General features: G+C 39.1%; 1 protein-coding gene across 4 annotated transcripts in view; it reads right to left on the bottom strand.

Moving 5' to 3' along the window:
- Window positions 1-876: 876 nt before the first annotated feature.
- PHEX (phosphate regulating endopeptidase X-linked) overlaps window positions 877-26,770 on the bottom strand; it is a 195,443-nt gene continuing 169,549 nt past the window's right edge. For all 4 annotated transcript variants that reach the window (XM_007174661.2, XM_057539099.1, XM_057539101.1 and 1 more), the window contains 6 exons: window positions 20,361-20,428; window positions 18,054-18,184; window positions 10,489-10,554; window positions 9,354-9,458; window positions 5,247-5,323; window positions 877-2,436 (listed from right to left, as the gene is read on the bottom strand). In XM_007174661.2, coding sequence (XP_007174723.2) covers window positions 2,334-2,436; window positions 5,247-5,323; window positions 9,354-9,458; window positions 10,489-10,554; window positions 18,054-18,184; window positions 20,361-20,428 — 550 coding nt within the window. In that variant the 3' untranslated portion in view covers window positions 877-2,333. The remainder of the gene's footprint in view (window positions 2,437-5,246; window positions 5,324-9,353; window positions 9,459-10,488; window positions 10,555-18,053; window positions 18,185-20,360; window positions 20,429-26,770) is intronic.

Here is a 26,770-nt window from a genome sequence, read left to right as displayed (position 1 = left end):
TGTGCTCTCTTCAGAGTCACATTCTTAGGCCAGCTTCTCCCTACTTTTTCTCCCTCCCTTCCAGTTGCATTTTACCTTCCTCCCTCTACCACTTAATCAGTGTCTGATTCTTTTATACTAATCTGTATTGAAGAGAAGGGACAATAAGAATGTACTCTGAAAATTTAAATATGAGCATGTATTTGGAAATTCAATCTACTAGAATATTGTTGCAGCTAGTAGTAATGATTTGGGCTGCTCTGAGTTTGTTTTAATGACAGCCATCCTATCTACAGCTTTCAGTGCAGTTGAGTTGCATCAGGCAAAGTTAGTCAGGACAAAGTAGCTACATCATTCAGAAACTGTGAGGGCCCCAACTGTTCCCCAACCAGTTTTCCTAAACCATTAAGTGACTGAACGAGTCCCATTTCCAAACTCATAATTCTATGCTTTTATCAAACACTTTCTCTGACCTGCAGGAATGTGTTTATTTGGAATTTAAAAAGAGAAATCTAGAAGGAAAATGCTATTCATATAGGCCTTAAAAATCTCAGCTGATTTTAAATGTCCAGATACAGGAAAAAAACCAAGGAGAATCTTCTAAGTCTAAACCAAATCAGAATGATTCCTCTGGAGAAAAGACACAGTAACTGCTTGTTTTCAAAATACAAACTAAGGTCACATTAAGCCATGGTTAAGGAGGAAAAGGTAGCTGCTCTTCAGGAGTCTATCTATTCAGAGAGGAGGAAGTCAAGGGGAAAATCACTCTCCTCTGACTGACGCAGTGTAATTGTTTTCCTCATGACGGTGCCCCTGCAGTTTTCTCCCTTCTTAAGTTCCCATGGTTACAAAAGGACATGGCGCACACTTTTATATACATATATATATATATATATATATATATATATATATTTTTTTTTTTTTTAATGACAAATCCCAGGGATGTAAAATGGCTTCCTATAGTTAGCCTGAATTTGTCATTTTGCTTCCGAGATTTTCCTATTGGCCTACTTAACCTAGAATCACATGTACAAGGAATAATGTGAAGGGGGGATGGCTATTTTAAGAAACCGAAAATGCCAGGTAACCACTTGAAGGCCGTTACAATTTTATCCTCCACACACGCTCTCTAATGAGAGACGGAGCAGTTCACTCGAAAGGACAGAGCTCTGACGATCACAAACGTAACGCTGCTCTTTCTTACAGACTCTTCAGAAGAAGACTTGAAGAGTAAAAATTATGTTTCTTTGGACTATGAAGGGAGTTTTCAATTCCATCAACAGATTCTAAAATGTCTTTAATCAAGAAATTTTTCAAAAAGGTTTTTTAAAAGAGAGGTAACTTGAACCGAGCCACTTCGCGCCCTCCTCAATGTGGGGTTTGTCCCTTTGCACTAAAGGGGAAGGAAAGCCATACATTCCTAATGGGGAATTAGAAAATCATTTTCTTGATGCCTACTCATTTCAGAAACAGGAGAATGCACATATATGAGGATAACAAGACCACCAGGAATTGGACTGAAGAGAAGTATCCAGCAGACGACATAATCGCCAAGGTGTGGGCAGACTAGATCAAATTTTGGAGATGTCATTTCTTAGTGTCCCCGCTGTTGCGTGACTAGGCATTTTGGCTTCTTCTGGGACTTACAGATACAACCTTGTCTGTCTATTTGATGAACTCAAACCTTTACCAAGCAGCCTTTCTGCCAGCTTTGCTCATGCTGACTTGAACAGGGCAATAAGCTACACCAGATACAAGCCGTGAGGCATGTTTCCATGCCAAGAGACTCCAAAGCTGAAGGCAAGAACTTCATCAAATATTGTAAAATGAGGATTCAACATATTTCTAATCTAACTACCTTAGAGTTAATCAATGCTACGTAATGACGATGTGTGAAATCTCACAGTGCGCTCCACAGTGCAGAAAGACCTCCCGGGTATCCTCGCACATGTCCACATCACTGAGGGTTGCAAGTGTAATAGGCTGAATTTTCTTCTGGATACGTTCTACTTAGGGCCCCTGCAAAGCTGTAGATTAAAATGATACGTACCACTTAACTCTGGCTTACACACTAAAATGGACAACAGCAACAATTCAGCAGACAGCATTTTAACAAAAGCAGCCTAGGGACTTATTTTTGTTGGTTTGGTTTTCTAAAGAAACATACTTGATTCGATTTTTTATATTCCATTTTTTTAAGCCTTACAACTCTGAATAGATACTGTTTAGATCTAAGCAATACCCAAGTAATGAAGATGCATCAAAAATAAACATCCTCAGGGGAACACAGGCCTAAAGCAGTAGGTGATGAGCACGGCACAACTCTCTCAGGATGGCATAAACCAACAGTCCAGCTACCAGAGTCGGCAGGAGTCCGTGCCTCTGTTCATCGTGGAATTGGATGGACAGTTAAAAGCCTTCTGGAATTCTTCAAAGTTGCTAACTGCACCATTGACCCTGAAAAAGATATGTCAAAGTCCATGTCATTTAATTCTTACAAATCAACAGGTTCTGGATAAAATTGTATCAATATATTGCTTGATATGATGTTGCATTCATTTAATCTGTTTACAGGGAGATAACTGAAGCCCAAAATGGTTAAGTAAATTTCCAGAGAAATTAACAGAGCCGAGACTAGAACCAGACAAATGCTATTAATCTTCAAAATATCTTCAAATTTCTATAAACTGTAGGATCTACAATTCCTATAAATTGTATATAGGGTCGTATATTCCTATAAATTTACAAATTCCTATAAACTATAAGATTTACCAATACTTAGCTTTTCAAACTATTTTTTAATTTAACTTTTTAAGGAAGATATAACTGATAGAGAGTATACGCATTTAAAATGTAAAGCTCATTGAGTTCACATGTATACACCCATGTTACTACCACCCAGATCAAGACATGGGATATTTCCAGCACCTAGAAGGCTCCCTTGTGTGCCCTAACAGTAGCACCTCCAAGCATAACTACTAGTCTGACCATAGATTAGTTCTGCCTGTTTTTTAACTTCACATGAGTGGATCACATAGTATGCACTCTTTTGCCTCTGACTTCTTTCATTCAGTATTATGTCTGCTAAGATTCATCCATGTTGTTGTTGCTATCTTTAAATTACCTTTTTTTAAAAAAAACATTTTTTTAATTTATTTATTTGGCTGCTCAGGGTCTTAGTTACAGCACACAGGATCTTCACTGCCGCGTGCAGGATCTTCAGTTGCGGCATGCGGGATCTTTAGTTGTCGCATGCGAACTCTTAGCTGTGGCACGTGAGAGCTAGTTCCCTGACCAGGGATCAAACCCGGGCCCCCTGCATTGGGAGCACGGAGTCTTAGCCACTGGACCACCAGGGAAGTCCCTAAATTATCTTTAAAGAACTCTTTCAATCTACAAAAACACTTTCTATAAACTCCTATTATGTTTGAAGGCTCATATTTACCTAGAATTTGGTTTATGCAACCGTAAACTAATGAATGGTGTCTAGCTGTTATTGATGAGTAATGCTTTACTGGAGTTAGCTCCAAAATCTGGTGTTCTTGCAAGTTCCCTGACTGCAGTAAAGACTGCGGATTCCTACTCAGCACTTTGATTCTAACTGCCTTTTGGAAGTGGTATTTCCATTGTGTGATTTCTGCTGCACTCAAAATCTACAGTTACCGCAGAGATCACTAACAAGCCAGGAAAAAACCTCCCCCCTCATCTATTTCTTACCCGACTGCATGTTGAAAAGGCTGACTAAGAGACAGCATTCTCGGCCACTGACTGTTTCTTCCCTAATGACTTTGTTCCCTATGGGCATTTGAATGAATATAATGGCCTGTATCCCCAAATTCCCATAACCTCTTGTGTTTTAGCTGGGATGTATGGGGGAGGGATGCAGGTTTCATAGTATGATTCACCCTGGGCAAGTGTTAAGGATAGAATTTAGCTGACAATCAGTAAGTATACCCTGCAAATTATCAGCTAAAATCCAACATTACAGGCAACTAGTTAGTAAAAGGAAATTAGTTTTTAAAAACTTATCTGTTGAGTAATTAATCCACTGTGTGGTTTCATCTGCACCATTTGTCAGTGGAATCAAATTTTAGTCCATTAGAGACTGTCAGCATTCTTGACAGTTTAGCCCAGTGGGGGAGAATTTCTAACACAATGATTAGATTTTTATGCTATTGGGTAATTTATAGTCAATTTCTGAAGCATTTCTAAGGCAAGGCTTTGGGAATAAGACTTTAAAACATAGGAGAAATTTTAGAAGACTTTCCTGCAATATGCTAATGGATTCATTTAAACATTAAATATAAAGATATCCAGATGTAATATTTTCTAAGCAAAGAACAAATAAATACAAATTATTACAGCTTCTTGCATTTACTATTATAACTCTGTCCCCTACTATAGAAAATTTCCCTCAAACTATGCTAGAAACCTAGCATGGGTTAAGTAATATTAACCTTAATTTTATTTTTACTTAATATTTTATACATTCTGACAATTAAATAAGATTATAATTCATAATTCTTTTCCCTTCATATATAAGCAATTGTTTCAAAATATGACTCAAACTAAAAGCCAAAATGTAGAGCTTTTGCCTCTAGATATGAATTACAATAGCTAAATATCACCATATATCCTCCTTTGTGTTCAGAGCTATTCAGAAAGTGGGCACTCATTCATATCTGTTGGTTGGCTGCATGAAAGAACGAGAGGCATTAAATAGGATATTCTACAACACAGATTAAACCAGAGCTCTAGGTGTTTTAAGCCACAGTGCATAAGATCTCATCCTTGTCTAAGAAAAGAGACTTTTTTGGCTCATGTTTCTAAAAAGTAGGCAGTTGGATAAATCAAACATGCCAGTTTACTGAGCACCTGTGGTGTGCTCATGGCACCCATGGATTGCTGCCTTTCAAAAATTGGAAGATAATAAATGGGAATTAATACTAAAGCTATGATTTGGATTCTAAATTACCTTTGGAGTCTTGTACAATCTCATAGATCTCTTGATACTAGAGGTGTGTACAAAAGCCTACTACAGAAATTTAGGTGAGAGAATGCTGACTAAACCAGCTTCCTACTAATTAAAGAAAAGATGCTTAGTTTCTGTTTGGCCAGATTTTTGTTTTGGTCTGTGAAATGGAGCTATCACTGTTCACAGTGCAGGCTTTGGTCAGATCATCTATTTTAGAGCCCTGGGATGGCTGGGTAGGGGAGGAGATGGAGATGCACAGTTAAAAACTAGTGTCACCCATGTGCCTGTTTACCTAAACTGAGGGGGGCTGTGAGCACCAACTTGGATTTGTTCTCGGGCAGCTTCTGGTCTGTAGGAATTGCACCTCACCTAGAAGAGAAAACATCCCGATAATTATGTTTCCATTTCAATTACACATTTTCTACTGCCTTAACTGCTCCAAAGTATACTGAAGAGTAATTTTAGACTCAACGGATGACGAGCAGTTTTAGTAGATCAGATAAAACCTTCATCAGTAGTAACATCTATTATTCCAATCCCCAGAGTAGAAAGTTTTATCATTGTGAATACTTCCAGAATTTGAGTAAATTAAGAGAGGTTTCCAAACAAATGCTTTAAATCAAGAGAATAGCATATGTGTCCAGGAATCAACCAATGTGTTCATTCAGTTAACATAATGCTTGGAATAGCCCTTATCAAATTTAACCACATTCGTTTGAATCAATAAAATGAATCAATCATCCATTACTGAATATGGTCATGAGAAGTAAGTATTTTGCACCCTGGATGCTTTGTCTGCTGCATCCTGGTTCAGGCCTCGGATAGGAGGACACTGCTGCATCTCCTTCGAAGTTAGGCGTGGCTATATGACTTGCTCTGACCAATGAAACGTGAGCAGAAGTGATATATGTCACTTCCTGGCAGAAGCTTTAAAAATCTGGCAGAAGTTTTAAGAGTATTAAGAATAATTTAAGATGCTACAATTAAGGGCCAGTGCACATTTCCTCATATTTCTTCCCTATTCCTGTTGTGACCACGGAAGCACATGTGGAGATAAAGACCCCCAAACCCAGGTCCTTGAGTAGTAACTATGAGCAGAGCCCCACTGCTGACCCATGCTGGACATGGAGCATGAACAAGAAAAAAAACTTTTCCTTGCACTGCCTGTTCGTGTACCCTAACCTACTTAGTCCTGATTTGAACTGTCTTGAAATATGATATAGCTTGAAGTATGAATAGAATTAGGAAACATGAATATGACGGGGGGAATTCCAAGTGGAGGAGAAAATGGAAACAAAGACATATCTGAGAGAAGAAAAAGCAAGACAGTCAGCTTGGCTGGACCGTGTGGTGCCTGTGGGCAGCAAGGGGAGACCAGGGGAGGGTGAGGATAGGGCCAGATATCCGAAGTCCTGACAAGAGGCTACAGTGTTTAGACTATATTTAAACATTGGTTTTGAGCACAAAGGTGATAAAAAAATATATTTTTTAAAGATTTATCTGGCAGGGGTATAGTAGTAGGAGGAAATGAGAGAGTAGTTTGAAGATTATTTATGGGCCCCAGGAAGGTTCCCCATGAATGTCTACTAAATAAGTAGCAATGAGAAGAGAGAGAAGAAGGATAAGAAGAATATCTGAGGAAAAACTGACAGGTCACAGAAACTACAGGGATACAGGAAGCAGCAAAGGTGATACAATGCTATTGCTTTATTGCTTTTGATGAAGATAAACCATCCGTCACTGTGGTTCTGAATTTGACTTTGAAGATGTTTTTATAATGGGAGCACTTAACTTCCTCAGAAGCTAGCTAAGGTGAAGTTGTTTCTCACAATTTTACCTCACTTTTTCGTATGTTATTTCCTCTTACATTCTTACATTATTATATAGTATTGTCTTTGCTTCATATATCATTTATGAGATTTCTAAAAACACATTTTTGTTCTTACTGTTTTCCTAGTATCTTCTCAGGAGAGAAAATAATTTTACTCCTTATAAGCAGACTTATTTCAATGTACAAAAGGTTGAAAATCTCCTCAATCCGCCAGTAGGAAAAGCTCCAAGATAAGTTTCTCATTAGTAATATAAAATATCTTGTCATTTTTTTCTTAATCTCTTTAAAGTAAGTCATATATAGTTTGAAATTTTATTTGGAGATATTTCAAAACTATGACTGTAACGTTGATATCAGTTAATTTACTTCATCTACTAAGATGGACCTTAAGTTAGTAACTAAGAACCTAAATAAGAACTGACAGACCTTGTACTTTGTCCTCTAGAGTAGAGGACAGCAAACATTTTCTGTAAGGGACAGATAATAAATATTTTAGGCTTTGCAGATCATAAGTCTCTGCTTTAACTACTCAACTCTGCCACTGTAGCACAAAAACAGCCATAGACAATGTGTAAAGTATAGAGCATGGCTGTTTTCCAATAAAACATTATTTACAAAAATAGACAGCAGGCAACATATGGCTCACGGGTTCTAGTTTGCGAATCCCTGCTCTAGAAAGTTCTAACTATATCTGTGTGCTTATTTTAGATATCTGACCCAGTACTGACCCAAAAGAAAGTCTCCTTAATTGAACTGTGTTAATCTCAGCCTTTTCAAGCAATTTATCTAAAAATGTCAAGTGTCTTCAATATACCCAGCCTCTTTGCTGGATGCTACGGAGATAAGTAAGAAGTGTATGAAGATACACTAGCTATGAAGATAAAAGTAAAAGTCTTTTACATTTTGATAACAATTAAGTATTCAAATGCATGGTAATGAAAATAAGTGCAAAGGAGTTGGAGATTTCTTTTTAATGAGAACTGGAGTCCTTGGGGAAGTTTGTGGAAGATGTGGAGGAGGTGGAACTTGACATGGATCCTGAAAGGTAAAGATGGAATTGAATAATCTGAGAGGGAGGAGTACGAAGGGGGTTGTCACTCTGTAGAAGGAAAATCAAAAGCAAAACCACAGGGACAATAATGAGCATGACATTGTGCGGTGGAAATGAGGACACCTGCCGGCTAAGTGTGAGTCTGGTGGAGCTATGGGAATTTAGAGCTGGTTGGGTAGAGTTGGATAAGACTGAGGAGAACTTTGAAAGGTGTTCGGTCTCAATGTGGTGGGCACTTGGGAGCCACTGCAGTTCCTTCGGCAGGTCAGTAATGAAATAAAAATGCTATTTCAGTGGCATGTAAGACAGACAGTGGTAGAAAGATGCCGAAGTCAGGAAAACATGCCATAAGGCTGTTGGGATAATCCAGGGTAGACGAGATCGAGGCCAACAGTCTATAGATGACGAAATAGGGTAATGGGGAGAAAGGGAGGCTGAATCTGAAGAGCAGTTAAAAGGATGAAACATCAGCTTTTGGGACACATGTCACAAAAATGAGGATAGGTAAATCAAATAAGACCTAAGAATCCAGGTTTCCTAACCAGGAAGACCCAAAGACTGAGGGTGAGGGTGTGCTGATAGAAGTGAGAAAACTAAAAAGGAAAGTCACTTTGTTGTTGACTCCACTTTTGCTGACGTCAGGTTGATAAATGATCATTTATTTAGTGTTGTCATGTCAGCTTTAAGAAATAAAGACCCCAGACAGATGAGAATTCTTTAGCCAGAGTCAACCGAAGAAGACATGGAAATGAATGAGCTTACTGAGGAGTGAACGAAAAGAGGAACAGGAAGTTGTATTGATGAAAACTTTTGCCTAGTTTTGAGCATACAGATACAGATTTGCCCACTGTGAGGCCATGCATCAGAACCGTCATCAACCCATCCCAGACTTGTTTGAAAATGAGGCCTACATATTGTGACATAAACCAGTGCAATAACCGAATAACAAAGAACAACTGGCACTTGCCTCATTGGGCACATCTTTCCATTTCTGCTCAGAGAGCCCATTAAACTCACAAAAGGGTGACATGACTCTCCTTGCCTTTGTTGTTGTTGTTTTCAGCTCTAGTAGTCTTCACATGTTCATTTGGCAGTTGCGAACATAGCCTTGAGGGTCCCCCACAGGTTGAGAGTGGTGGGGTAAAGTCAGCAAATGAGGTAAAGGAGGAGAAATGCAGGAAACCACAGGGCCAAGAAAGCCAAAGAATGAGTCACTAGAAATGGTTACAAATAGTACCAAATACATTAAGAAGTCAGGGTATACTAAAAATCAAGTGAGTTACCGCAAGGCTGGTAACCCACTTGATAAAAAATACCAATAAATCTTGATTCAATCAGTTAATTAATTATGTCCCACAGAACATGAAGGTGAAATTTGTCCAGAAAATAAGCAGCAAGATAAGATTTCAGCTGAAATCAAAGTTATGCCGTTAAACTTTTGTTCCAAACCTTTGATCTAGGGAGCAAGCCAAAGTCCCACATTTCATCTTTGATGCCCCTTCCTTGGTCTTACTCACTTGAGCATAACTCAGGAAGAAAAGCTGGTTGTTCGTGAATTCAATGCCGGGTAGGAGAGGCTCCTCAACCCCCTGCCTCTGGTCATTTATCCATTTCCTGTAAGCCTGGGGAGAGAAGTAGAAGAGATGATCTGCTGCAATAATGGCTTTTCTCTTTTCTCAGCCAGTGCAGAGATATTAAATATATCCTCCACCATGTGCAAAATGTATCCTATCAAGTTTTCCTTTAAGAAAACAAACACCTGGAAATGCAAGTCAACGTTGTATTGCTTAACAGTGAAGCAGGTTCACCTGCAAAAAGACCTTTCACTCAATAGATACCAAAGCAGCTGGGCCAAAGTGGGCACATGTTAAATAACGCCCCCTTCCCCCAAAAAGCTTTTCTTTCTATTCCTACCAGGGAACAAACAAATCTAACACAATGGCAAGCCGTATGGAAATAAATTTTGGGGCCAATCTATGGGCAATCTTTTTTAATTTTGCCAGGTAAGAGGGAAAACTATAATCTTCAATCATCATCATTTTATAAAATAAAGTATATTTTCACTAGAATAGAGGAAAGATATAACCTCAAAATAACAGTTTGGTCTTTACACTGAATGCATTTAGCTTTATGAATGTCTTTCTACATCATCCTCATGTGTCTTGTTTAACCATGAACCAGTGGATGATGAAAACATTATTATGGACTCTTACCTGGCCCACTATATGAGAACCCCTAGCCTCTGACCGTAATTTAGAAGTTTGGTATTTTAAGAGAAAATTATAAGGAGGGCTACAGAGACTGTACTCAAGAAAACACCTACGAACCTAGCCCTGAGATTTCTGTAGCATGTTTTAATATTACACTGAATGTACCTTCTGAAAACTATCCTTTAAATACATGATTCTTAATAACAAATATTACTTTTAGGGTGACTTTACTCCCCAAAAAGGAAAAAGAAAGAAATGCAGCTCTATTCATATAATAGAATATAATAGAGTCAATGGGGAAATATAATTCAATTTACAGAAATTCACAGAATTTACAGAACTCTAACTCCTCAAGAAAATGTCTGTGGTGTAAATTGAGGTGCACCCGTATGGTATTTTATAGTTTAATTTTTAAAATCACAGCAAATGTTGCAGTGCGTACCCTAAAAGCTTGTCGCAGACCTCCATTATCGGCAATATTTTCTCCCAGGGTCCTCTTCCCCTTCACCTAACAAAAAGAAAAAGAAAAAGAAAAAAAGAGTGTTTGACAGCCAACTGTCATTCAGCAAGAGGCATAAATATGATAGCAAGAGAAAGTGCCATATTTTAAAGAGAAAATTGCATTCAATAAATCAGAGGTAGTCATAACATATTGTGAGATGGCAAACTAACCCCAGCAAGGTGCTCCTGAACATAATTTCTGTTTTATTATGCTACACATTTCTTTCTCACCCACCTCTCTATTCTCACCAATTTAGCCAGCTCTAATAAAATGTTAACATGTTCTGAGTGACTCTGGTTAAATGGGGAAAAAATAGAAATATCAACATACAGATTACTTTCTCTGATTAACTCACCTAATTTGAGTATTCTTTTCAGTGGGCTTTATGTTTCCAAAAATCTACCATCCACACAGGAGCAAGGTTTTAAGACCAACCATTACCGTTTTACCTTCAGCAAATTCCATGAAAAATTAAAAAGAGGATAGTTCTCATGGGGAACAAAAATCCAATAGAAGTAGTGCAGACCACAAGGTCAAGGCTTGCAATATGTATGACAACCAGCCAAGCACAGCGAAGAAATTCTTCCAAACATTTGAAGATTGTTTCTAAAACCCTTAAATAGGCTAGGACAAAAAAATATTCTAAACCAAGATGGCCCACAAGCCAAAATCCAACCTCCTACTTGTTTTTCTACAGGCTGCAAGGTAAGCCTGGATTTAACATTTTTCAACAATTGGGGAGAAAATAGAAAGAAGGATAATATCTTGTGGCATGTGAAAATTATACAAAGTTCAAATTTCAGTGTCCATAATTCAAGTTTTATTGGAACACAGGCACATTCATTCAAGTATGTATTGTCTGTGGCTGTTTCCTTCCTACAGTGGCAGAGTTGAGTAGTTGCAACAGGGACCTTACAACTCACAAAGCCTAAATTATTTACTACCTGGCCCTTTACAGAAAAAGTTTGCCAATCCCTGCATCAGAGACAAAATAATGCCCTATAATAATAAAGATGTCTATGTCATAAAAAAAATTACTGTGAAAATATTACTTTATGTGGCAAAAGGGACATTTAAAATATGATTAAATTAAGGATCCTGAGCTGAAGACATTAGCCTACATTATCCAGGTGAGTTCAATGTAATTACAAGGGTCTGTACAAATAGAGGAAAAGGAAGTTAGGAGAGTGAGTGTGTCAGAGTGATGCAACGTGAGGAGACTTGACCAATCATTGCTGGCTTTGAAAAAGAAAGGGGCCAGGAGTCAAGGAATGTGGGCAGCCTCTAAAAGCTAGAAAAGGCAAGGAAAGAGATTCTCTTCTACAGCAGCTAGAAAGGAAAGCAGCCCTGGTGACACCTTGACTCTAGCTCACTGAGACCTGAGTCAGAAATACAGAACTGTAAAATAGTAAATTTGTGTTGTTTCAAGTCACTAAGTTTGTGGTGATTTGTTATAGCAGCAACAGGAAACTAATACACATTGTTCTAAACTTTCAAGCCACAGATGCTACCAACTCTTTATTTTTAAGCTAGCCCAATCCCCCAGGTATCAAGCAATACCAATGAATAAAAACAAATTTTCAGAAAACATTAATCTCTGTAATCACCCAGGATCCTCCTAGCTTCAGTCCCCAAAAGTTACCACTCCTGCTTTACATACCTTCTTTCTTTTATTACAGTCCTACGAGGTAAGTGCTATTATCACCATCCTTGCTTAACAAATGAGGAATCTAAAGCTGAGAGTGTGCCGCAGATGTCATTGGTGCTACACCAGATCCCCTTTTCTACCGGGACTGTGAACCCAGTCCTGCAACTGCTAGTGGCTCAGGAAGATTAAGCTTAGCTTAGGGGAATCCCCTCACCTGGAGCTTGCTGGGAGGTGATACCCCCACCTCTCAGTAACTGACTGTTGTGCAGTTAGAATAGCCCAGCCCCCTATCCCAGGCTGAACAATTTCTGCGATGCAATTCATGCTCCAGAATCCTCTGTGGGATCAGACTGAGGCTAAACTTCTGAAACCAACAGGTCTTCCTCGCCACCTTATAGGTTTCTCCTGAAACTACTTCTGCAATGAACCTTTTTATCTAAGAAACCCCTATCTTGGGCTCTGCTTCTAATGGACCCGACCTAAGAGTGATTAACTGAACTGCCCATATTTCACAAGGATTCGAACCCAAGCAGTCTCTGTCCAGGGCCTTTGCTCCATAATATGTTACCTTCTCAAGTCTTAACTCCTCTTGACTCTAGTGCTTCCGTTTATAACCACTCATGCTCAAATTTAATCTCCTTCCTTGTTCCCCTAAGCTTTTCTTTTAGAGGTTTGAGGACTAGCTTCACCCCTCAGGCCCCTCCCACTCTGGACCACCTCAGTAGACCATATGGCCCTAGATCTTTTTATTTCAGTATTTTTTCTTTATCATCAGTATTTTTTTTTAAGTTGAGAATTATGTTTCTGTTTTTTTTTTAATTTATTTATTTATTTTATTTTATTTTTGGCTGCGATGGGTCTTCATTGCTGTGCGCAGGCTTTTTCTCTGGTTGCAGCGAGCGGGGGCTACTCTTCGTTGCGGTGTGTGGGCTTCTTATTGCAGTGGCTTCTCTCGTTGTGGAGCACGGGCTCTAGGCACGCGGGCTTCAGTAGTTGTGGCACACAGTCTCAGTAGTTGTGGCTCGCGGGCTCTAGAGTGCAGGCTCAGTAGTTGTGGCGCACGGGCTTAGTTGCTCTGCGGCATGTGGGATCTTCCTGGACCAGGGCTGGAACCCGTGTACCCTGCATTGGCAGGTGGATTCTTAACCACTGTGCCACCAGGGAAGCCCCATGGCCCTAGGTTTGCCTCTCAGGACTCAACATCTGCTAACAGCCCGTTTCTCTGATGTTCCATTGGAGCTCCCCCCAGTCCAACGCAAAGAATGATTCAGGTACAGAGGACTGGCCTCCACAAATGGAGCCAGAAAAATAAAGCATGGCCTTTTATATCCACAAAGGAAGCCACCCCTTCTCCTTGGGGAATAAGACTGAAGCTGTTTTCTGATGGTTGAATGGATTTATGCTGGGACAGGCATGCCCTTTCTATCGTCCTTGTTGCAAAGGTACACATTTGTCAGAATTCAGTTTCAGTATCTGACACTTTGGCCAAAATGGATGTTGTAGAATAGTCTCCACCCAATACATCACCCAGGTTTAAAATGAACTTAAAATAAGAGAACACGAGCATGATATGGGGGGAAGAGTAGTGATGTTGGAGTCATACCAATCTAAGCTCTAATGTAGATTCTACCATGGGTTTTAATCTCTCTGAGCCTCAGTTTCCTCATATGTAAAACAGGCTAGTGATATGCACACCTCTCAGAACCAGTATGAGGATTAAATATGTTTCAATTAAGTGTAAAGTCTAACTCCCATGCCTGCATATAATAATCACCAGGAAATATGCATTCCCCTTCCTCCAAGAAAACTGCTCTTCTATTGTTTTTTGGTTTTTTAGCCCCTATTGTATTGTTCTCTCCTGGGATGGCATACTTAAGAGTATGTCACAAAGTATTAGGAATATTAACTACAATTTATTGAGCACTTATTGCATAGCAGGCATCATGCCGGCGCTTTACATTATCTCAGTCATTTAATTCTTAAGACAAACTAACGAGTTCAAAAATAGCTGCCCATTTCACAGATGAAGACTCTGAGACACAGGAATGTTAAATAACTTGCCCAAGTTCAAAAAAAACTTACAACCTGCAACTGGTTGAACCAAAATTTGGAGCTGTGTCTGACTCTAGAATCCCTCCCCTATGTTTTTTTTTTTTTTTTAGAGATACTTTGCTAGTTTCTGTAATCAAACCCATGCAGATAAGACCTTACAAACTTAATACAGTGTGCTACCCCTGTCCAAATGGAAAAATTATGTTTAATGCTTCTAGACCAATATGGCTGTTAATTTCTATACAATGCCAACCCAACACAGTACAACTGGGATACTTTCTCCAAAGTTGACAGCACAGCTAAAGTTTCCAAATATTCAAATTATATATATGTGTGTATATAGAGAGAGAGGTATACAGACAGATAGATAGATTTATAGAAAAGACCAATAGCAGTATGTTATGCACCAGTAGCAGCAAGAGCTTATCCAGGTTCTGCAGTCATCCGAACAAAATTATAGAGACATCTAGCACATGCTGTTAAAAAAAAAAAAAAAAGGTAAAAAAACAAAACCCCAGAAAACAGCAATGTTCTGTTACTGTTGTGGTACCTGGCACCATTTTTTTTATTAGCTTCTCAATCATCATCTGGGAAGAACCCTATGCTTTTCTTGAAGCAACATATATTCTAGATGGATTTTCACAATGTGATAACCCCTGAATTGAAAACAGATACACAGAAGCGCCCTTTTTAGGTCTTCCCATGACACAGTTGTAGATATTTTAAAAATATATGGGCATTCCGCATAGCACAGGGAGATCAGCTCGGTGCTTTGTGACCACCTAGAGGGGTGGGATGGGGAGGGTGGGAGGGAGGGAGACGCAAGAGGGAAGAGAAATGGGAACATATTGTATATGTATAACTGATTCACTTTGTTATAAAGCAGAAGCTAACACACCATTGTAAGGCAATTATACTTCAATAAAGATGTTTAAAATATATATATATATATATGGGCAGAGAAATGGCTTTCCAGGACACTGACCAAGGAGCTAGAGATACTATTCAAGGATACAGAGTCTGGTTTCTCCTCCTGGATAAGGGATGGCCTCCCTGTGCTGCATACGCTTTAAGAACCAGGAGAACCAACTCAGTGTTCACGAACGTTCCCTTTAAAAGTGCACGGACTTTTACCTAAATTCTTCTGGAATGGTGAAATAAACCCCAGTATAATAGACTTGAGGCATAGTGAGGTTTCAGGTGCTTTTCCAGCCCAAGTTGTCAGAATGGAGCACATGCCTGACTAACAGACCAAGAGACTCTGGGGAAACTACGTGTAAATACACTGACCTACTCCAGTTCTGTGTGGTCCCCTGCTTCTCTTAGGTGTTGTGCCCTTGACTAGATGAATTAGGAGGACACAGTTTGCATGTGTGTTTTAGAGGAAGATCTTCATGCAGATCCATACCTACCAACAATTCTTCATTATTGGTCTCATTGTCAAATACAGTGAGAGAAATCTGTGTCTTGTAACTATGAAAGCAGGGACAGAAAATACAATGGAAAACTACAAGAAAAAACTAACAGTGGGGGAAGGGAATGAAAGCTAACCTGATCAAACCAGCAAAATAAGAAAAGAAAAAAGAAGTAAAAACAATGTACAGGAGATAAACTATATAGAGAAAACTATAAAGTCATATTTGAAAACCTAAAACAAATACCAAACAGATGGGAAGGCATACCACGTTCTTGAGCAAGAAGACTATGACAAAAATGTCAATTCCATACATTTAATGTGATTTAACTTAGAATCTCAATGGGATTCTCTTGGGGAGTGGGTGGAGAATGGGTAAAATGATCTTGGAGTGTATACAGAAGTATATTTGCCTGAGAATGGCCAAGTATATAAAAGAAGAACAGTGAGGGAGAGCTTGTATTGGCGGATACCAGAAAAATCCACATAGCCATAGTAATAACGCATTGGTATAGAAATCAACAAATAGATCAGTGGAATAGAATATATAATCCAGAAATTTATCTCAGTATATATGAGATTCTAATATTCGACAAACATTCAATTAAGTAAGAAAAAAACGTCTTTTAGTCACTGATGCTGGATCAATTGACTATCCTCTTGGAAGAAGATAAAAGTGAACTCTTGTATTAAACTCCACAGCAAAATAAGTTTCACACGCTTCAATATTTAAATGTAAAATAACAAAACAATAAAAACCTTCCCAGAAAAGCTAGGAGACTACACATATGATATAGAATGGAAATGCAGAAACATTTTTTTAAGAGAGATAGGTATCTTTGACTATATGGAAATATTTAAATTTTGTTTGTCAAAAGATACCATATACAAAGTACAATGGATGAGAAATATATTGAGGAGAAAGTAGTATAATATGAATGACAAATAAAATTTTTAACATCTATAATATTTTTTAAGGTCTCATAAATTGACAAGTAAATAACTCAATGCATAAATGCTCCTGCATCCATCACTGGTGGGAATATGAAATATTATAACTTCTTAGTAACAGTAGGAATCTATCCTCTACGGAAAAAAAGAATATATACCTAATAAGAGTATTTAGTGCAGCAGCATTTACTGTGGAGAAATAATTGGAGACACAGTGTAACCCTCAACAAGACATTAGTCAGCTGTGTTACAGTACATTCACACCGTGGACTTTCAGGCAGCCACTGAAAACAGTGAAGTAAAAGCACGTGCGTGTGTATGTATGTGCGTAACTCTACGTGAGCATGGGAAAAAGTATATCAGGGTTATTGAGATGGATTACAGGTGGAGAAGATAAAAGTGATGAGAGGGAAAGGGGAAGGAGGTAGAGGTGAAGACAAAAAAGGAAAGGAACAACATTCCACACAGAAAAAGCATGTATAAAATTACATTCGTGGGGCTTCCCTGGTGGCGCAGTGGTTGAGAGCCTGCCTGCCAATGCAGGGGACGCGGGTTCGAGCCCTGGTCTGGGAAGATCCCACATGCCGCGGAGCAGCTGGGCCCGTGTGCCACGACTACTGAGCCTGCGCGTCTGGAGCCTGTGCCCCGCAACGGGAGGGGCCGCGATAGTGAGAGGCCCGCACACCGCGATGAAGAGTGGCCCCCGCTTGCCACAACTACAGAAAGCCCTCGCACAGAAACGAAGACCTAACACAGCCATAAATAAATAAATAAATAAATAAATGAATAAATAAATAAATAAATAAATAAAAATTAAAAAACAAAAAACAAACAAACAAAAACTACTAAAATTACATTCGTGCCTTTATAGGAATGTATATATGTATATATAATAGAAAATCAGCATTTTAAAAGTCATTTCTTTTGTTCAAAATTCTTTATCTAAGAACTCTTAACCAATTCAGAGTCATTAATTCAAATGAGTGACGTTTTATTTCAATGAATTAAACCTAACCAGTAGTTTGGAAGGAAATCTTTTTAATGATATAGAGTGTAGATCTGTGAGAATTTTATTGTTTATCTTTGCTACAGAGTTTTCTGTACTAATCTGAATCTAGGAGAACAGACTAATGTTTAGGCCTGTGATTTTCAAACTTTAGCTTATATCAGAATCACCTGAGGGCTGATGAAAAGACAGACTGCCAGACTGCCAGACCCCACACTCCCACCCACCGCCGCTCCCCACTCCCCACCCCCGAGATTCTCAGTCAGTAGGTCTGGATTAAGACTAAAGAATTTACATCCCTGACAAGTTCCCCAGGGAGGCTGATGCTGTTGGCCTGGGAACCGCACTTTGAGAACCGATGGTCTAAAGCAAGCTAGTGTCTACGTGAGGAAGAAGGACTCACAAGATGCCCCCTTCGCCGCAGCTGTACTCACATTTAAGCCAGCTTTCTTCCAATAATAGTTGCTATACTGGCTAATCATGCACTTTGTTTTTTCCTTAAACTTTTCTTCTGAGTCAACAGACCACCAAGGATCCAGGTTTCCATTTTTATCATATTTTCTACCTGGCAAAAAGGAAAGTTAAAAGATACTCGTATTATTTATGGAAACAAATTCATTTCTTCATCTTCCCTTTCCCTCACTTCAATAAGCCTTGAAAAGACAGTTCCAGCAGCAGGGACCACTCCTGGAAGCAGTTCCTGCCTTCTCTCCAGTGTCACAGGTTAATTGTAAAAAGCAAGGAAAGGAGAAAGAGGTCTGAGGAAGTTCTTTCCTTCTAAGCAACAAAGAATACTTTAAGATTTATCAACTTATGGCATGTACCGTTCTTGACCAATCTTAGATTCTTTGTTTTCACCTGCTCTGACCCAAAATATTCTCTAAATTTTGAAATGAAATGGCTTTCAGAAAGCCCATGGAAGGAAGGAGTCAAAGCGCCACTACCAGTGAAATTCCAAACAATCCATAGGAACAGCCTTGGTGAGTCACTCACACCCTGCGACCACAGCCCCTGACTCAGCTCTAAAGGATCGTGTTTCCTCCAAGTTGCCAGGAGCCAAGAGACACATAAAACCTCTGTTATGAATCATTCCACAGCCATCAGTGTAGATGGAAGGCCCATCTGTCCTGCTTTGACAGGGAAGGTTGCTCTAAAAAGAGAACTTGGAACAAGAATGGAAATCTCCAAAACATAACAGAAAAAAAGATTAGTTATACATGCTTTTTTGCTACAGGCTCACTCTTCATTTTCTCTACATCCCTCAAAAAAAAGTCTGGGTGTATCTGGACTATCTTTTACACTCAAGGTTACTATTGGTTTAAATTTAATTATGCAGAGAACTCTTCACTGGGCTTACAAGAAAGTCCCCTAAGCAAAGTTGTTAACTGAAACAATCCAAAGCTCTTCAGCAAGGCTGGATGCCACTACCACCAACCCCTGGTAGAGCAGAGAGGCGCTGTCCCTACCCACGAACCAAGCGGTCAGCAAATAGTTACTGTGCAATGCACTGTTCTAAGTACTGGTTACAGAGTGAAATGCCATCTTTAGATTCTGTCCTTTGAGAGACAATCCAAAAGGCTTCCAGAAGATTCTGAGGGAGAACTACACTTAAGTTTCCCATGAAGAAGGGCCCAGAACCAAGAGACCACTACTGGCTTTTGTTTCTTGGCTAAGACTCTCCTCTCAGATAACCCAAACATGCAATTCAGAAAGTGTAGCTCTGGGGATTCAGATGACTACAAGGCAGCTACATTTGAACAGGGAGGGGAGGCCAGGGGGGCAAAAAACTTAGGTGATTAAGGAAAGGCTGGTGGGAGTACAAGAAGAATTATCCAGAAGGAGAGGAACCAAAAGGGTCTCTGGCCCTGGGGTAGGCATCCAGGAAAGGATGTTGGAGACATCACAGACATGGAAGAAAGAGGTCCCTCTGTACAGTGTGGCCTTGGGCCAGGCAGTTCTTGAGTCTGCCCTGTAAATCACTGTGTGGATGTGGATGTGATCGCGATTTGCTGCTAATTCCTAAGTTTCGGAGATTTCATGTGTCTTTCCAATAAAACTCCAAAGTTAAAGGAGAAAGGAGTTCTCATTAAAAATGATGACTCTCAAAGGGCAATCATTTCTTTAGTTTATGCCATATTCTGCTCTTTCCTTTTGCTTAAATGTCATCAGGATACATAGCATACTCTATATTATTCATTATTAGGAAAGCATAGCCTTTCTAAAAAAATTCTGAATATATGACAGCATAGAGAAAAACAGAGATTAAGCATTGCATAATCCTTGAAATAGTATAAAGGAACTAGTCAGCCAAGCTTCAGAGTCCTAACTCGCTGAGTCCTAACTTGGCAGCATGTATAATCATCTTCAGAGCAGAGCTCACACCTCCAGGGAGAGCATCTCAAAACGGTGAATAAAGAAATGAAAGGAAGAGAAGCTATAACGTAATTCCTGTAACTACTGCGGCAGCTACAGCAGTCCAGATCTAAATGCAAAGCTAATTTCCTTGAAATTACAAGGTCTTTTTTTTTTCATTCTACCCCATCTCCAATGGGAACAATTATTTATTTATTGCAAGCTATCACAGCAAGACACGGGGGAAAGTTTTCAATCAGCAATCATACTGCTTTGGATAATCTTCAATCTATGATGATACCACAATGCAAAGATAATAGCAACAATTAACATCCATATGGTCAACATGATCATAAAAGCATCAGCTTATACACTGAACCAGTACTTACCATTATTATCAAATCCATGTGTAAATTCATGTCCAACAATTACTCCTATAGCGCCATAACTCAGAGATCTACAGCATAAATGTATAATTGGGAGAAAATTATAAGCATGAACGTCAGAGCATAATCCTTCAATATTTTCTCAACAAAAAGCCAAGATAATCTGTTTACTAACCACACTCACAAAATTGTTAAAAAAAAAAAAAAAGTAAACACATCCTTCTCATTGAAATAGACAAAGAAAATATAATTTCTAACATTGTCATTATGAGCATTTATGGGCCTTAGTTCCTACCCTGTGAAATTAGGGATGTGACAGAGATGGTTTTTGAAGTCCCTTCCAGCCCTAAGGCTTCTATGGTTCTATATCCGCTCTAGCTGTAGTTTATATTTATAAACACCCAAAGCAGCAGCAGGGTTTGTAAAGATCCTGTCAGTAAACATACCGTTTATTTTTTATCTGAGAACCTGTTGAAAAATCACTATAGACTTAGAAGTTAAATTGTTTTCCAAACGGAGTCATGAAACAGGAATAGAGCAGAGATTAAAAGGGATCACTCTGCTTTCAAAGGTAGTCACGTTCCTCTGCTTCTGTGACAGACAAATTCACAACTGAACAGCAAAGATTGTGAAGCCTGAACCAGATCTGGAAAAGGCGTTATATTATTTCTCTTCACCTCTAAAGAACCATGTGGCAGATCACCTACAAAGGTGACCACCGACAATGCCACCCACCCTGAATGCATGTGCTCCTCCTCCCACCAAGAGGAAAGCTATTTCCTCCCCCCTTGAATCTGGATGAGCCTTGGGACTTGTTGTGGCCAACAGAATGCAGTGGAAGGGGCCGGGTGTGACTTCTGGGCTGAGGCCTTATAACTTCCATTTTTGTGCCCCCTTGGAAGTCAGCTGCAGTGTAAAGAAGTTGGGGTAATGAGCTGGAGAAAGAGAAGCCAAGTGAAGCAAGTGAGAGATGCCAAATGTCGAGAGACCTCTAAAGAAAGAGAGAGGCCCAGCCAGGCCCCAGCCATTAGAGCCAGCCCAACTGAGGCACCAGACATGTGAGCAAAATCATCTTAGATCCTATGGCCCCCGTCGAGCTGTCCCAGCCAATATTACACAGAGCAGAAACAAGCTGTCTCGGCTGAGTCCCGCCCAAATTGCAGAATCATGAGCCAACAGTGGTGGCGCTTTGTTACGGAGCAATAGGTAACTGAAAGAGAACATATAAATCATATATCAGGAAAACAATAGGGGGGCTTCCCTATATGTGTGTCTGGGATCTTCTCTCTCAACTAAAAGTTCCCTGAAGGCCAAACCCTTATCTACTTGATTGCTGCTAAATTCTCCGTACCTAGTACACAGTAAGAAAGTAATAATGATTTAACTAATTGATTAATTAACTTTACCATTTCTTGCAAGTGACAGATCAATATGTAACTTATTTTAGTCATTTAACATGTGCATGAGGATTACAGACAACTTAAAATCCTTGTTATAAGGATTCTTCCTAAGATTTGTAATTATACTAAAAATATTTCACAGTTGGTTCCTGATGCAACATCAAAGTCACCCAGCAAATAGATAGGACCTATAAGTGGAAGGAACGAAAATTTTTGAAGCAACATGTTATTACAGGACATAATGATCCTTAACATGTTAATTGTTTGTCTCAACTATACCCAAGGAAGTGCTGTAAGATTTAATTTTTCCCTTTGGTGGCAGTTCCTTCCTTTGTTATTTCTTTCCTGCAAGGTAATTTGCATTTGAAAAAATGCTTTCCTACTGTTTTTCCATCATTGCAAACCTTCATTAAAGAAGTAAGAGTAAAATTATGCATTTCAATCATAGACCTATCAGAGCAGTGTGGGACAAACTTGTAATTTTACATAGTGCTAATTTTTGCAGCAGTAGCTATCACTATGCAGCCTGTAACATTTCATTTTTTCCAGGACTCTCAGCTGAGAATAGTACTCGGTCCTCTACAAGCCTCGGTCAATGCTGTTGACTGGATGAATTTAAGGGATGAACAATGGAAGCTTATAGCAACTGCTCTGCAATAAATGTCCCTTAAGAGGGACTGCTCCAACGAGCTTCCTATTTGCAAAGGGTAATAGAGAATTCAGAAAATGATTGAATCATTGCAAGTTCCAATTCTCAGTTACATAATCACAATCTTTTGGACAAGAGCCAAAGAAAAAGTAATTTTAGATGACTAAGCCTGACAATGATAATGTTTCTTAATACTAAATTCACATCTTCCGTTTTATCAATGGACGTTATTTAAATTAGCATGTCATAAAAATAAATAAATAAACTTGTATGCCTTTTAAAATGTGACTTGCTGGCCAGAAACAAGAAGACTCCTGCAGAGAAAATCTAGCCTTCCAAAAATAAAATGGGGAAGATGACAATTTTTCCACCTACTCAGTTTCTCTTTTGTTCTTTCTACCCGAGGAGTTTAACATAAGCACAGGATTTGCTGTCAACAACAAAACCACCATACTGCTGTCTGGAGCAACCATGAGCCCATGCTGTCATCAGGTAGAGGCTATTCTATGCCTGAAGTGGAAATGCATAAAAATCTCAGAGTTACAGGCAGCTTTAAGGTCACTTAGTTCAATTCCTTAGCAGAGGTCTACAAAAACCCATTCAAATGGTCCTAAGACTTCTCCCCTTAGGCATGTCCAATAACCAGGAGCTCATCCCCTTCTGAGGTGGCCCATTCCCTCTTCGAGTAGTTCTAAACAAAACGGTGCTCCTAATGTTGATCTGGAATCTCTCTTCTATCTATTCGTCTAGTGTAGTGGTCTAAGGTATTCTAAACACCCCTCTGACCTCCCCAAATTTAGTAAATGATTCTGCTACCTTAACTTTCCTTCAAAAATGTGAAAACAGTTACGAGTTTATCCCTCAAGTGTTCTCTTCTCAAGTTCTTTCAACTCTTTTCTCTTCAGTCATAAATTCTAGACCAGCAGTTCCCAAAACACAGGAAGAAGGGGAGTTTAGGGACTTCTGGCAGGACCTCTTGGGAATTTTTATGCTGCTAAGTACTGTGAGTCTCCAAAACAAAGGGGAGGGGAGGACAACTCACCTCTATTACTACTTCACGGAACACACACTTTGGGAAATTTTGTCTTAGGCCATTTACAATCCTGATTCTTTCCTCTGGAAATAATTCAGCTTGTTGATGTCGCCACAATTAGACCCAACACTCATGGGAGGGCTAAGGTGACCAGTGTGAGCAGAAAGAATACCCACTCGTTGGTTCTGGAGGAAATCCATCTAGAACAGATGGATGTACGGGAACCCATCTCACCAGACTGTGATTTCCCTCTCTCCAGCATCTCCACATTTCCAATGTTGAGTGCCCAAACGATGCTTAATAATTATTCATTGAATGGGTATGTTAATAGAGGATGAATGGCTTCAATGCAAACATAGAACACTTAGGAAAAAAATAAAAATCTCTCTCCCACTCAGCATAAGGTTGAACACTAACATTTCCTAAGTTTCTATGATTTTGACTTCTATATCAGAAAATCATCTCGTGGACCCAATAAACAAATACATTGATCAATAAGTTCAAAACCCAACCAGACTATGTCCAAGCGTCCAGGTATATAACCACAGAAGATCAGTTAAATCGCTGATGATAAGCAGGATCAAAGACTTCTAGGACTTTTTTAGTTGGAAGCAAGCTTAGCAAATATTTAGCCTAAACCTTTAATTTTATGGAAATATATATAAATTTCTAAACTTAACAATAGAGAAAATTGATTCCAAATACCTGAACACTGATGAAACTATGCAGCTGAGACCTGGGATGATATTAATGGATTTGGTCAATACACACGGATAATTTTCATTTATGCTAATGATAGTGCTTCCCTATAGCAGGCTTTATTGATGCCTGCTGCTGTCCCTGGGCACTCACCATTTTCAAGCACACCAATCTGACAGCTTCCAACTGCCAGCACCTGAAACTAGTCGCCCCAGGGCTTTCTCTGGCCATCAGAGCCCTCTAGGCCTATGCTGGGCAACGCCGGGGAGTTAATACACCTCGTGGCAGTCCTCAATCAATGATGGAAAGTGAGTTGGATGACAAATACCCCAGCTCTTTTGCTCCTGAGATGGAATCATGCTGAAGCATATTCTACAGTTCCCCAGCAAAACGAGCCCCAGTTGCCCACAGTAATAACTGGCTGTAAAAAAAAAAAAAAGTGGCGGAGAAGGCAGAAGAGGAGAGTCAGAAGGAGATGTGACTCAAGTAATGAAATTGAAACTGTGATTAAAAATCTTCCAACAAACAAAAGTCCAGGACCAGATGGCTTCACAGGTGAACTCTATCAAACATTTAGAGAAGAGCTAACACCCATCCTTCTCAAACTCTTCCAAAATATTGCAGAGGAAGGAACACTCCCAAACTCATTCTATGAGGCCACCATCACCCCGATACCAAAACCAGACAAAGATACTACAAAAAAAGAAAATTACAGACCAATATCACTGATGAATATAGATGCAGAAATCCTGAACAAAATACTAGCAAACAGAATCCAACAACACATTAAAAGGATCATACACCACGATCAAGTGGGATTTATCCCAGGGATGCAAGGATTCTTCAATATATGCAAATCAATCAATGTGATACACCCTATTAACAAATTGAAGAATAAAAACCATATGATCATCTCAATAGATGCAGAAAAAGCTTTTGACAAAATTCAACACCCACTTATGATAAAAGCTCTCCAGAAAGTGGGCATAGAGGGAACCTACCTCAACATAATAAAGGCCATATATGACAAACCCACAGCAAACATCATTCTCAACAGTGAAAAACTGGAAGCATTTCCTCTAAGATCAGGAACGAGACAAGGATGTCCACTCTCACCACTATTATTCAACAAAGTTTTGGAAGTCCTAGCCACAGCAATCAGAGAAGAAAAAGAAATAAAAGGAATCCAAATTGGAAAAGAAGAAGTAAAACTGTCACTGTTTGCAGATGACATGATACTATACATAGAGAATCCTAAAAATGCCACCAGAAAACTACTAGAGCTAATCAATGAATTTGGTAAAGTTGCAGGATACAAAATTAATGCACAGAAATCTCTTGCATTCCTATACACTAATGATGAAAAATCTAAAAGAGAAATTATGGAAACCCTCCCATTTACCATTGCAACAAAAAGAATAAAATACCTAGGAATAAACCTACCTAGGGAGACAAAAGACCTGTATGCAAAAAACTATAAGACACTGATGAAAGAAATTAAAGATGATACCAACAGGTGGAGAGATATACCATGTTCTTGGATTGGAAGAATCAATATTGTGAAAATGACTATACTACCCAAAGCAATCTACAGATTCAATGCAATCCCTATCAAATTACCAATGGCATTTTTTACAGAACTAGAACAAATCATCTTAAAATTTGTATGGAGACACAAAAGACCCCGAATAGCCAAAGCAGTCTTGAGGGGAAAAAACGGAGCTGGAGGAATCAGACTCCCTGACTTCAGACTGTACTACAAAGCTACAGTAATCAAGACAATATGGTACTGGCACAAAAACAGAAACATAGATCAATGGAACAAGATAGAAAGCCCAGAGAGAAACCCATGCACCTATGGTCAACTAATCTATGACAAAGGAGGCAAAGATATACAATGGAGAAAAGACAGTCTCTTCAATAAGTGGTGCTGGGAAAACTGGACAGCTACATGTAAAAGAATGAAATTAGAACACTCCCTAACACCATACACAAAAATAAACTCAAAATGGATTAGAGACCTAAATGTAAGACCGGACACTTTAAAACTCTTAGAGGAAAACATAGGAAGAACACTCTTTGACATAAATCACAGCAAGTTCTTTTTTGATCCACCTCCTAGAGTAATGGAAATAAGAACAAAAATAAACAAATGGGACCTAATGAAACTTCAAAGCTTTTGCAAAGCAAAGGAAACCATAAACAAGACGAAAAGACAACCCTCAGAATGGGAGAAAATATTTGTAAATGAATCAATGGACAAAGGATTAATCTCCAAAATATATAAACAGCTCATGCAGCTCAATATTAAAAAAACAAACAACCCAATCCAAAAATGGGCAGAAGACCTAAATAGACATTTCTCCAAAGAAGACATACAGATGGCCAAGAAGCACATGAAAAGCTGCTCAACATCACTACTTATTAGAGAAATGCAAATCAAAACTACAATGAGGTATCACCTCACACCAGTTAGAATGGGCATCATCAGAAAATCTACAAACAACAAATGCTGGAGAGGGTGTGGAGAAAAGGGAACCCTCTTGCACTGCTGGTGGGAATGTAAATTGATACAGCCACTACGGAGAACAGTATGGAGGTTCCTTAAAAAACTAAAAATAGAATTACCATA

The sequence above is a fragment of the Balaenoptera acutorostrata genome, chromosome X (assembly GCF_949987535.1).
Source record: "Balaenoptera acutorostrata chromosome X, mBalAcu1.1, whole genome shotgun sequence".
Lineage (NCBI taxonomy): Eukaryota > Metazoa > Chordata > Mammalia > Artiodactyla > Balaenopteridae > Balaenoptera > Balaenoptera acutorostrata.
The sequence above is the reverse complement of the archived record's forward strand: the minus strand, read 5'-3'. Positions and strand labels throughout refer to the sequence as shown.